General features: G+C 44.6%; 1 protein-coding gene across 1 annotated transcript; it reads left to right on the top strand.

The window, feature by feature from the left end:
* The first annotated feature begins 687 nt into the window (after positions 1–687).
* Positions 688–1,102, top strand: LOC133748874 (COMM domain-containing protein 6-like). Its single transcript, XM_062177947.1, has one exon. It carries the CDS (start codon positions 700–702, stop codon positions 955–957), a length of 258 nt encoding a protein of 85 aa, XP_062033931.1. The 5' UTR covers positions 688–699; the 3' UTR covers positions 958–1,102.
* The last annotated feature ends 10,418 nt before the right edge of the window (positions 1,103–11,520 follow it).

Genomic DNA, 11,520 nt, shown 5'->3' with positions numbered 1-11,520 from the left:
ACTCCTGCCCCCTTCATGGACGTGTTTCCAAGATGTTCTCTCCAGTTGGCACTCTGCCCCTACTGTTCATGCTGTTGGTAGCTGCTTAAATGTCTCTTCCTCTGAGTGACAGTATTTTATAAAATTCATCACGTAATGTGTTTGGGCCTTGAAGCTTGTCATCTAAGCACCTTCTATAACTGCTATCTGATCAACTAGCAGTATATTATACAGCCAACTTAAATGACCAAATTTTGGGTAAATATGGAGACTATATAGCTGGAAAGAGAATTGTGTTACTGGTATTTGTGTTCTGAACCAAACTTTTCAAGTAAAAGCTTCATTATTTCTGAAAATACTACGATGATTTTCTTATTTCAGTGAAATAAAATCTTGTTTCAGGAAGGTCATAGAATAGTTGCCTGATTAAAAAGCTACTTTTAAAGTAGAGCTCTGGTTAAATATCTTTTCTCTATCTCCATCTTTCCCCCAGATTTTCAGACTGATACAACCAACTATGGATAACATTTTTAAGACTAGGTAATCCCTGGGAAAATGATTTCATAGTTTTTGATATAATGTGGCTTTTTTGTTTTATGTTGCCCTTTCAGGAACCAGATATATTTTCATGGTTCACATGTATGAAACTATGTATCAGGAATTGTTAGCTGGGGGGTGGGGGTCCGGAGGTGTCCGTGCCGTGAGCCCTGGAATCCTGCCATGGAGGGATCCAGCGAGCCGGTGCTGGATGCCAACTCCAAAGTAACCGACCAGCTTACAGATTTTCAGTGGAAACTCGGTATGGCTGTGAGCTCGGACAGTTGCAGGTCTCTTAAGCACCCTTATGTTGCAGTGATGCTGAAAATAGCAGATCATGCAGGCCACGTAAAGAGCAAATCCTTTGAAATGACAATTCCACAGTTTCAGAATTTCTACAGACAGTTCAAGGAAATTGCAGCAGTTATTGAGACTGTGTGAAAACTGATTATCTCATGGATAAATTGCCATCATCATCCTAAAGTCATGGACTTCACTTGCTGCAACAACTGCATAAGATTCAAGTCATATTTATTGAACAAATATTGCACTTTTGTTCCTTTTTTTAAATAATAAAAAAAATCAGACAAGCAAAAAAAAAAAAAAACAAAAGACACTGTATCAAGGACTTGGATATGTTCAAACTTATATAACATCACAATATGTTACATTTACCTTATTATTTTCAAGTATAACTGTATTAGCCAGGTTTCTCCAGAGAGACAGAACCAAGAGGAGATAGACATCAATCTATCCTAAATCAACTGATCAATTGATAGATACATGAGAGGGGATATACTATAGGAGTTGGCTCATGGGATTAAGGAGGCTGAGAAGTCCCACACAAGCCCTCTGAAAGCTTGACATCCAGGGGAGCTGGGAGTGCAGCTCAGTCCAAGTCTGAAGGCTTGAGAACCAGAGAACCAGAGGGGGAGATCTTAATGTGAAGCTAAATGCCTGAGGAACTCAGGGTATTAGTCAGCTCTTCTTTTTTACAACAAAATACCGGAGACCTGATGAAGGAAAAAGAGGTTTCTTTAATCACTGTTTTGGAGGTTGAAAGCCCAAACAGTATGTGATTCAGGCTTCATTGAAGGCTTCATGGCTGATGGCAGAGCACATATGGAGAAAGGAGCATGTGGTGGCCCAGGAAGCAGAGAGAGTAGATGAGTCCCAGTTCGGGCTTTTGTTAACAATCATCTCATGGAAACATAGAGGTCGCATAGAGCTACCTCCCCATGGCTTGCTCCCAGTGACCTCCTGATGATTCCATACCTCCCAGAGGTCCAACCCAGGGACCAAGTGTCTTTCACATTGGCCCACAGGGACAATTCAACATGCAAACTCATACATGGACTAAAGCACTGGGGAGTCACTGCTGTTCAGGCCTAGAATTCAAAGGCAGAAATACTTAGCGTTCTGGTGTCTCAGGGCAGGAGAACAACAACCCAGGTTCAGAGGAGGAACAAAAAAACTGCCTTTATTCTACCTTCTTATTCTACATGGGCCCTCAGTAGATTGGATGGTGCCCATCTACAGTGTGTGAGGGAAGATCTCCCTCACTCACTAATTCAAATGCCAGTTTCTTTTTTCTTTTTTCTTGACAGGCAGAGTGGATAGTGAGAGAGAGAGAGACAGAGAGAAAGGTCTTCCTTTTTGCCGTTGGTTCACCCTCCAGTGGCCGCTGCAGCCGGCGCATCGTGCTGATCCGAAGCCAGGAGCCAGGTGCTTCTCCAGGTCTCCCATGCGGGTGCAGGGCCCAAGGACTTGGGCCATCCTCCACTGCCTTCCCAGGCCATAGCAGAGAGCTGGCCTGGAAGAGGGGCAACCGGGACAGAATCCAGCGCCCCAACCGGGACTAGAACCTGGTGTGCCGGCACCGCAAGGCGGAGGATTAGCCTGTTAAGCCACGGCGCCGGCCATAATGCCAGTTTCTTTAGAAATCATCCTCACACACAGATCCAGAAATATGAATAATCTTCAAAAAGTTTCTGAGAAAATGTATGTTATGAATAAACTATGCATAGATTTTTAAAAAAACTTTTGCACCGGGGCCAGAGCTGTGGCACAGCGGGTTTAAAGCCCCAGCCTGCGGTGCCAGCATCCCATGTGGGTGCAGGTTTGAGCCCTGGCTGCTCCTCTTCCAATCCAGCTCTCTGCTATGGCCTGGGAAAGCAGTGGAGGATGGCCCAACTCCTTGGACCCCTGCACCCGCGTGGGAGACCAGGAAGAAGCTCCTGGCTCCTGGCTTCAGATCAGCTTATCTCTGGCCATTGTGGTCATTTGGGGAGTGAAGCAGAATGGAAGACCTCTCTCTCTCTCTCTGCCTCTGCTCTCTGTGTATAACCTTGATTTTCAAATAAACAAAATAATTCTAAAAACAAACAAACAAACAAAAAAAACAAAAAAACTTTTGTACCAAAATAAACTTCTTCCAATTCAATTTTTCCACAAATATTTTGAAGCCCCTCATAATGTTCCACCAGCTGCCTTGGTTTTCTTTTATTTTTTATTTTTATAAGATTTATTTATTTATTTGAAAGGCAGAGTTACAGGGATAGAGAAGGAGAGACAGGAAGAGAAGTCTCCCATCTGCTGGTTCATTTCCCGAATGGCCACAATGACTGGAGCTGGGCCAATCCAAAGCCAGGAGCCAGGAGCTTCTTTGGATCTCCCACGTGGATGGCAGGGTCCCAGATATTTGGGCCATCTTCTGCTGCTTTCCCAAGCACATTAGCAGGGAGTTGGGTCAGAAGTTGAACAGCCAGGACTGGAACCAGCACCCATATGGGATGGCAGCGCTGCAGGCCAGGGCTTAACCTGCTGCAACACAGCACTGACACTTTCCTTGGTTTTCTTATTCAGTGAAGCTGACACCTAAAATCGACCATCACCATAACTTTCGTTTATTGTCTATATAGATATTTACCAATGGCCTACCAAGTAGTGAACACTCTACCATGCTTGATAATGGGGCACTGTCGGAGTCTCAAGGCCGATGCTAGCCCCTAACCAGCAGGGGCAGTACAGGCACTCCCCGACAAGGCAAATGGGAGAGGTAAGGTGGACGGGTGATGAACACACCACAAGCACCCGTGAGTTCTGTCGAAGCAGGAACCACTTTATTGAAGAAGTGTGCAGGCTTATAAAGCTTACAAAAGACATGTGCAGTAGGGGAGCCAATCAGTGAAAAGATCACGCAGGCATGGGTGGACCACCCACAGGGGCATCTTAAGCAAAGTATAGGGATCACGCACTGTCTACGAGTCTGGAACTGAAGCGGACCTATCCCTGCCAGTGGTCTGATCTTACACAGCAGCCACAGACACGCCCCTCAAACATCCGACAGGCGCCATATTGTAATGGAGATTTTAGGCAATGCCCAACAGGACACAATGACTGAAGAGAAAGAGGTATAAGTGTAGTAGGGAAGAAAATAAACAGTAAAAAAAAAAAAAAATTAACAGGAAAATAAACAGAAAAATGTTGGTATTATAGTAAAGTTGTGTAGAAAGAAAAGGCTTCAAAGCTGAGTAGAAGCATATCAGACAGGCAAGGGAAGAAAAGACAGCTACAAACATATGGCATCTTCAAATAATCTGCAAGAGAATGACAGTTTCAGGGAGAAACTTCTGTTCATTTTCTGAATGATGTAAAATTATACCTCTTAGAAGTGTCAGATCTGTTTTTAATTAAACTATTGGTAGACCCAGATTTAGTGATTACAATTAGAATTCATTTAACTGATTTAGTTGTATTTTTTGTAAGTCAATGGTAGAAAAATCAGTGTATGTTTCTTAGGAATAAATCATTCATATTGATTAAATATGCTTCATAATGATTAATTATTAAAAATACCCAGTGGTCTAAATTCCTAGGCCAAGTACTCAGGATGACATTTAAATTTTAGTGACTAGATATATTAAGATAAATCAGGTGAATTATTTATTCAGTTAGATTTTCTACTGCCTCCTGGCTTCTAATGCTTATCTCAGATAAAGAAAAAAATTGCTTAGTTCCATTGGGCATTTTTTTTTTATCTTTGGTATATTACCAGAAAGTTATTCTTTTAAAAATTTGAACTTGGGGCCAGCACTATGGCACAGTGGGTTAAAACCCCGGCCTGCAGCACCAGCATCCCATATGGGCACCGGTTGAAGTTGGCTGCTTCACTTCCAACCCAGCTCCATGCTAATGTGTCTAAGAAAGCAGCAGAGAATGGCCCAAGACCTTGGGCCCCTGCATCCATCTGGGAAACCTGGAAGAAGCTCCAGGCTCCTGGCTTTAGGTTGGCCCACCTCCAGTTGTTGCAGCCATTTGGGGAATGAACTGGCAGATGGAAGATATCTCTCTCTGCCTCTGCCTCTCTGTAGCTCTGCCTTTCAAATAAGTAAAATAAATGTTTTTAAAAAGTTTTAACTCTAAGTTAAATTTATTGCTTTCTCCAATGGCTTCCTTATGCCCTATTTTCAGGCATAAGGAAGCACATAGCACATAGCACATAGGCACATAGCTGACCATATATAATTGATAAAGTCAAATGCTTAGATCTGAGAGGCTGACCATGGAAAAAGAGGGCATTATCTCTCCTGCTTAGCTAAATATAATGAGGTAAAGAATTGTACACAAAATAACATCTGTTAAAAAGTTTATTCACAAACCATGAAATTTTCAGAAACCATCTTCTTGTATTCAGCAATTATGAATTAAAAACTCAAACATTTCTAGGCATGATGCCTAAAATCAAGTGACTTGCAATTCAGTTAAATACAACAAAAACACATTGAACACACACCATTCATTTTGCGAGAGAAGGCAGCAGGGCCACAGAGGAGGTCAGCAGGCAGGGCATCAGGCTTACAGAGATGAGAAGTCGGGGCCAATATTTGGCACAGCAGTTCAGATGCTGCTTGGAGAGGGGAGGGCCGCGTTGTGGCACAGTGTGTTAAGCTGCCACTTGTGACACTGGCATCCCATATCACAGCACTGGTTTTCGTCCCAGCTGCTCCTCTTCTGAGCCAGCTCCCTTTTAATGCTCCTGGGAAAGCAGTGGAAGATGACCCAAGTACTTACTTGATCCCTTGCTACCCATGTGGAGACCAGGATATAGTTCTGAGCTCCTGGCTTTGGCCCAGTCCAACCCCATTGTAGCAGCCATTTGGGGGAGTGAACCCAGTCAATGAAGGATATCTGTTATTCTCTCTCTCTCCCCCTTCCTCCCTGCTTTTCAAATAAATAAGTAATGGGGCCAGTGCTGTTACATAGTGGGTAAAGCCGCTGCCTGCAGTGCAGGCATCCCATATGGGTGCTGGCTCAAGTCCCAGCTGTTCCATTTCCAATCCAGCTCTCTGCTACAGCCTGAAAATGCAGTAGAAGATGGCCCAAGTCCTTGGACCCCTGCACCTGCGTGGGAACCCAGAAAAAGCTCCTGGCTTCTGGCTCCAGATTGGCACAGCTCCAGCCGTTGTGGCCATTTGGGGAGTGAACCAGTGGATGGAAGACTCACTCTCTTTCTTTCTGCCTCTGCCTCCACCTTTCTGTAACTCTCCCTTTCCAATAAATAAATAAATCTTAAAAAAAAAAAAAGAAAAACTGGGAAAGAGATGCTTCTTGGGATATCTGTGCAGCAGACTCAAGTATTTGGGTCCCTGTCACCTATGTGGGAATCCTGGATTGAGTTCTGGGCCTCGCTTTAGCCTGGCCCAACCCCAGTTTTTGTGGGCATTTGCAAGTGAACCAGATGATCAGCACTCCCCCCTTCCCTCCTCACCCCTTTTAAATAAATTAATTTAAAGAGAGTTGACTTTCCTTTGTGGAAGTTACACAGTGGGAAGCCCCACACAAAAACACACTACAAGCAGCCCAACGGCACGGCAAGGTGAGTTGAGTTCCACTGGATCATGAGAGTGGAAACCGTTGGAGTTTAGGTGGAAAAGGACTCACAGAAGTGGGGAAATTCACTTTGAATCAACAGGTACTGAAGTGAGAAAAGATGAAATTTGCCGCCTCAAAAATCATACTGCTATAGGAGTTCTTAAAACATTATTTCCTACTACTGCTTTTCTCCTAGTGGATTAATATCTGTTTAGCCAAAGTACCACTATATTTTTAAACACCTCTGGAGATTTGACAACTTGCTTTCTGATTTAAACCATCTAACAGAAAAAAACTCTTCTCTCAACACTCATCAATCTCTGTCGATTCCATTTAACCTTGTTAGTACAAATGTTCAGTCTCGCATGATTTCAGATCAGGTACTGAACAAATAATTATCATTTTCTTTCTAAATGCAACCCTTCATAAACTTGAGCAAGGTAACCTGGGCTACTATAGAGACGCCTTGAGTCAAAAGCCTGCACATACACGTTCCTCGGTGCCCCAGTTGGGCCTTTGGTTTATGCTGCCCAGGTCCACGCAGATTTTTCCCTTTTGGCAAGGGAAGGGAGCAGCAAATAGAATGTGAAGGAAGGATCTTGCCTGTCAAGCTATATTAGTATAAACCTTAGCCCAAGGGTGAGGGATGCAATGGTAGCAGTACAATGGAGAGTGGATAACGTAATCAGATTTTCATTTTTAATGTGAGCACTCTGATAGTGTATGACTACTCTGTTGGCAAGGGCAAGATGAAAGACAGGATGGCACTGAAAGTGAAGGTGGTGGCTAATCTAGGTGAGAATTGAGATCATAAATGAGATGGTGACAGCATGAGTGGAAAGTATTGAATAGGTTTTAGAGGTGTTGAATATACAGGATTGCTGGAATGTTACAATTTGGGGAAAGGGAGGAGTGAAGGTGTCTCCAAGATTTCTACAGTCACAGAGAGCTGGGTAGGTGGCGCCATTCACTTAGAGAACACAGGAAAAAGCTTGTGGAAGGTAATACTGAGTTCAGTTTTAGGCCTACTGAAGTTTGAAAGCCTGGTAGGCATGTGGTGTATGGGTGTGGATCTCAGGATAGCAATCTCAGCTGAAAATGTAGATTTTGAATATTTAAAACACGAAGAAAAGTGAGAAGCATAGAGCAAAAACAGAGAGAAGCAGGTACAAAACTAACAGGAAGAGCTGGCGCCGTGGCTCAACAGGCTAATCCTCCGCCTAGCGGCGCTGGCACACCAGGTTCTAGTCCCGGTTGGGGTGCCGGATTCTATCCTGGTTGCCCCTCTTCCAGGCCAGCTCTCTGCTGTGGCCCGGGAGTGCAGTGGAGGATGGCCCAAGTGCTTGGGCCCTGCACCCCATGGGAGACCAGGAGAAGCACCTGGCTCCTGGCTTCGGATCAGTGCGGTGCGCCGGCCGCAGCGTGCCGGCTGCGGCGGCCATTGGAGGGTGAACCAATGGCAAAAAGAAGACCTTTCTCTCTGTCTCTCTCTCTCTCACTATCTACTCTGCCTGTCAAAAAGGAAAAAAATAAAATAAAATAAAAACTAACAGGAACATTTAAATAACAAACACAAGAAGAGTCCATGTATAGGTAAAGTTCTGGACTTTCTCTCTTTACTAATATAGTCCTATATGATAACTGTTTTCAAAAATATAGAGGACATTAGTCCCTCATTTGGGAAATAACTACAAGTGTTTCTTTTTATTTTCTTAACATATGTCTGGAGACTTTCCTTATTTTAGAGCTTTGGTGTTGGAAACTGAATGGTTTATGGTATTTTCGCTTTTCTTTTGTTGAACTTGATATTACTTGTTGATTATCTTAAAAATTAATTAAACAATTAATTTTATGTATTTGAAAGACACACACACACACAGCTATCATCCACCTTCTGGTTCACTTCTCAAATGCCCACGACAACCAACTAGACCAGGCCTAGCCCGTACTGGGAACTCAATCTAAGTCTCCCGCACAAGCGGCAGAGGCCCAACTACTTGTGCTATTATCTATTGCCTCCCAGGGTGCAGTGGCAGGGCAGAGAAAGAGAGGGAAAAGATGTGACCAGTTCTTTGAGGTGGAAACAGGTCTGACTTCCAGGGCATTACCTCTGACACACGGGGAGAGCAGTTCTTAGAGTAAGGAGATCTCAGATCCACTCTGAAATAGCACTTTGGGGGACTGAAGAAACTTTTAGGGCTAGCTTGGGGATGATTGGGGACTAAACCAATTGTTGTGGCTTTGGGAAGTAAGTTACCTTGGTTGACGCTTTATATGAATACAGTAGAGGTGGCTTCCTGAAAATAATGCGAACATCGACATCATCTCAGATGGGGTCAAAATGAACTGAAGGCCAGAGTGCTTCCCCCAATATTTTTTTTTCTTTTTTTTTTTTTTTTTTTTTTTTGACAGGCAGAGTGGACAGTGAGAGAGAGAGAGAGAGAGAGAGAAAGGTCTTCCTTTTTGCCATTGGTTCACCCTCCAATGGCCGCTGCAGCCGGCGCATCGTGCTGATCCGAAGCCAGGAGCCAGGTGCTTCTCCAGGTCTCCCATGCGGGTGCAGGGCCCAAGGACTTGGGCCATCCTCCACTGCCTTCCCAGGCCATAGCAGAGAGCTGGCCTGGAAGACGGGCAACGGGGACAGAATCCGGCGCCCCAACCGGGACTAGAACACGGTGTGCCAGCGCCGCAAGGCGGAGGATTAGCCTGTTAAGCCACAGCGCCGGCCCCAATATTCTTTTTATTTTAAGTTTTTTTTTTTAAAGATTTATTTATTTATTTGAGAGTCAGAGTTACAAAGAGAGGGAGAGACAGAGAGAAAGGTCTTCCATCCATTGGCTCACTCTCCAAATGGCTGCAACAGCTGGAGCTGGGCCAACCTGAAACTGGGAGCCGGGAGTTTCCTCCAGGTCTCCCACATGGGTGCAGGGGCCCAAGGACTTGGGCCATCTTCTACGGCTTTCCCAGGCCATAGCAGAGAGCTGGGTTGGAAGTGAAGCAGCCAGGACTCTAATCGGTGTCCATATGGGATGCTGGCACTGCAGGTGGAGGCTTAGCCACTACTCCATAGTACTGGCCCCTCCACCAATATTTTTTTTAAAGATTTATTTATTTATTTGAAAGGGAGAGATACACAGAGAGAGAAGGAGAGGCGCGCACACACACACACACACAGAGAAAGAGAGAGAGAGTCTTCCATCCTTTGGCTGGAACCTCTGGCTGCATCCTCTGGCTGCAACTGCCAGAGCTGTGCCGATTTGAAGCCAGGAGCCAGGAGCTTCTTCCAGGTCCACAGAAGAGAGGAATCAGACGTGGAGTAGCCAGGACTTGAACCAGCACCCATATGGGATGCTGGCAATGCAGCGGGTGGCTTTATCCACTATGCCACAGCACCAGCCCGCAACGTCCACCAATATTCTGATGCCCCCGAATTTTTATGATCCTGCCACATTCTCACTCCTTATATAATCAACTTAACAAGATGAGCTAAATTTCCCACCAACCTTGATGAGTAGCAGCTAAAGGGGAATATTACAAAATTAAAGAAAATAATATATTTTTGCCCTAGATTTTTAAAAAAATATTTATTTATTTATTTATTTATTAAAAAAAAAAGAAGAAGAATGACACAGAAAGAGGGAGAGACAGAGAGAGAGATATCTTCAATCCACTGATTCACCTTTAATGGCCACAACAGCTGGGGATAAGTCAGGTCACGGCTAGGAGCCAAGAAGTCCATCTGGGTCTCCTATCTTCTGCTTCTTTCCCAGGAGCATTAGAGGGAGCTGGATCAGAAATGGAGCAGCTGGGACTGGAAAGGTGTTCACATGGGATGCTGGCACGCCAGATGGTGGGTTAATCCACTGTGCCACAACACTAGCCCCTTAGTCTTAGTATTGTGGAGCAAATTCTCTTCCTTTTTGAATGCAGTACAGCCCAATGTGTTTTGACTCCACCTGAGTTTTTGGGTTCCATGGGGAAAGGAGCAACATGGAGGGATCTTTCATTCATGGCAGTTTATGTCCACAGTTGGGAGGAGACAGAAAAAGGACTAACTAGTAAAACAGGTAGAGGTGAAGCGTGGTAATATTGTCCTAAGTGGGAAAAGCGCACCAGAACTTAGCCCTTCCAGTCCTTCAGTTCTATGGCACAGAAAGCAAATCCCGTTTCTTAATCCCTTTTTGCTAGTTCAAGAAGAGGAACTGTGTCACAATACTTATTTTTTCTATGTTGAGAAATTCTAAAGTATAATCAGGAAATCATGCCAGAGCTTGCTCAACATAGTAAAAACTGTTTTCCTTAAAATTCTTTTCCCTACTAGTGACTCACAGTGGACCTGCGTGGAGAGCATGGGAGCCCAAGTTTGGGACACCAGCGGCAGACTCAACACACCAGCGCTGGAACGCAAGGTGAGCCGAATGTCAATAGCCCGAGACACCAGCAGGAAAGCGGAAAGAGGAGACTAGAGGGAACGAGGCCTGAAACTCCGTGGGGAAAAGTTCACCAGGCTAACTAGAAGAGAGAGAGGAAAAAAAAAAAAGTGACCAACACGGACACAAGTTTCTCTCTCTCTGCTCACCCCTCAAAGGCGAGCAAGACAAAGAGCAGGCGCCATTTTGAACATACGTCATAAGCAGGGCGACCTCAGGTCTGCACTGGCCCTGAGCCTAGCAGAAAAACCTGACTCTGGGGGGAGGGGTGAAATAACAGGAGATTAGGATCTAACTTGGCAATCCAGTGGGAGACTGCAGGAGAATTGGAGGCCACACTGAGGGCAGCACAGATTCCCTGTGTGGTCCTTGGGAAAGAGCTTCCGATCTCTGGCTCCTGTGGGTATATCATTCGCCTGCTAACTACCTCCAATTACGTTCAGCTGTGCAGAATTACTTCCCTTTTGAATCAAAAAAAAAAAAAAAAAAAAAAGAGAGAGAGAGAGATTTACCACGCCTAACCTGGGAGTGTCATCTTTGACACACCCTCAACCCTGAGGAACCAAACACAGCTCTCAGTCCACACTTATCTCAAGCCTCTAAGGCTCCATCGAAAGCAGACAGTCCACTTAATATAGAGCCATAGTATAACAAGAAAAAACACCACAGTGAAGAAACCAAATATCTCCAACATGCCAAA

Source organism: Lepus europaeus, chromosome 2, assembly GCF_033115175.1.
Source record: "Lepus europaeus isolate LE1 chromosome 2, mLepTim1.pri, whole genome shotgun sequence".
NCBI classification, from domain to species: domain Eukaryota; kingdom Metazoa; phylum Chordata; class Mammalia; order Lagomorpha; family Leporidae; genus Lepus; species Lepus europaeus.
The sequence above is the reverse complement of the archived record's forward strand: the minus strand, read 5'-3'. Positions and strand labels throughout refer to the sequence as shown.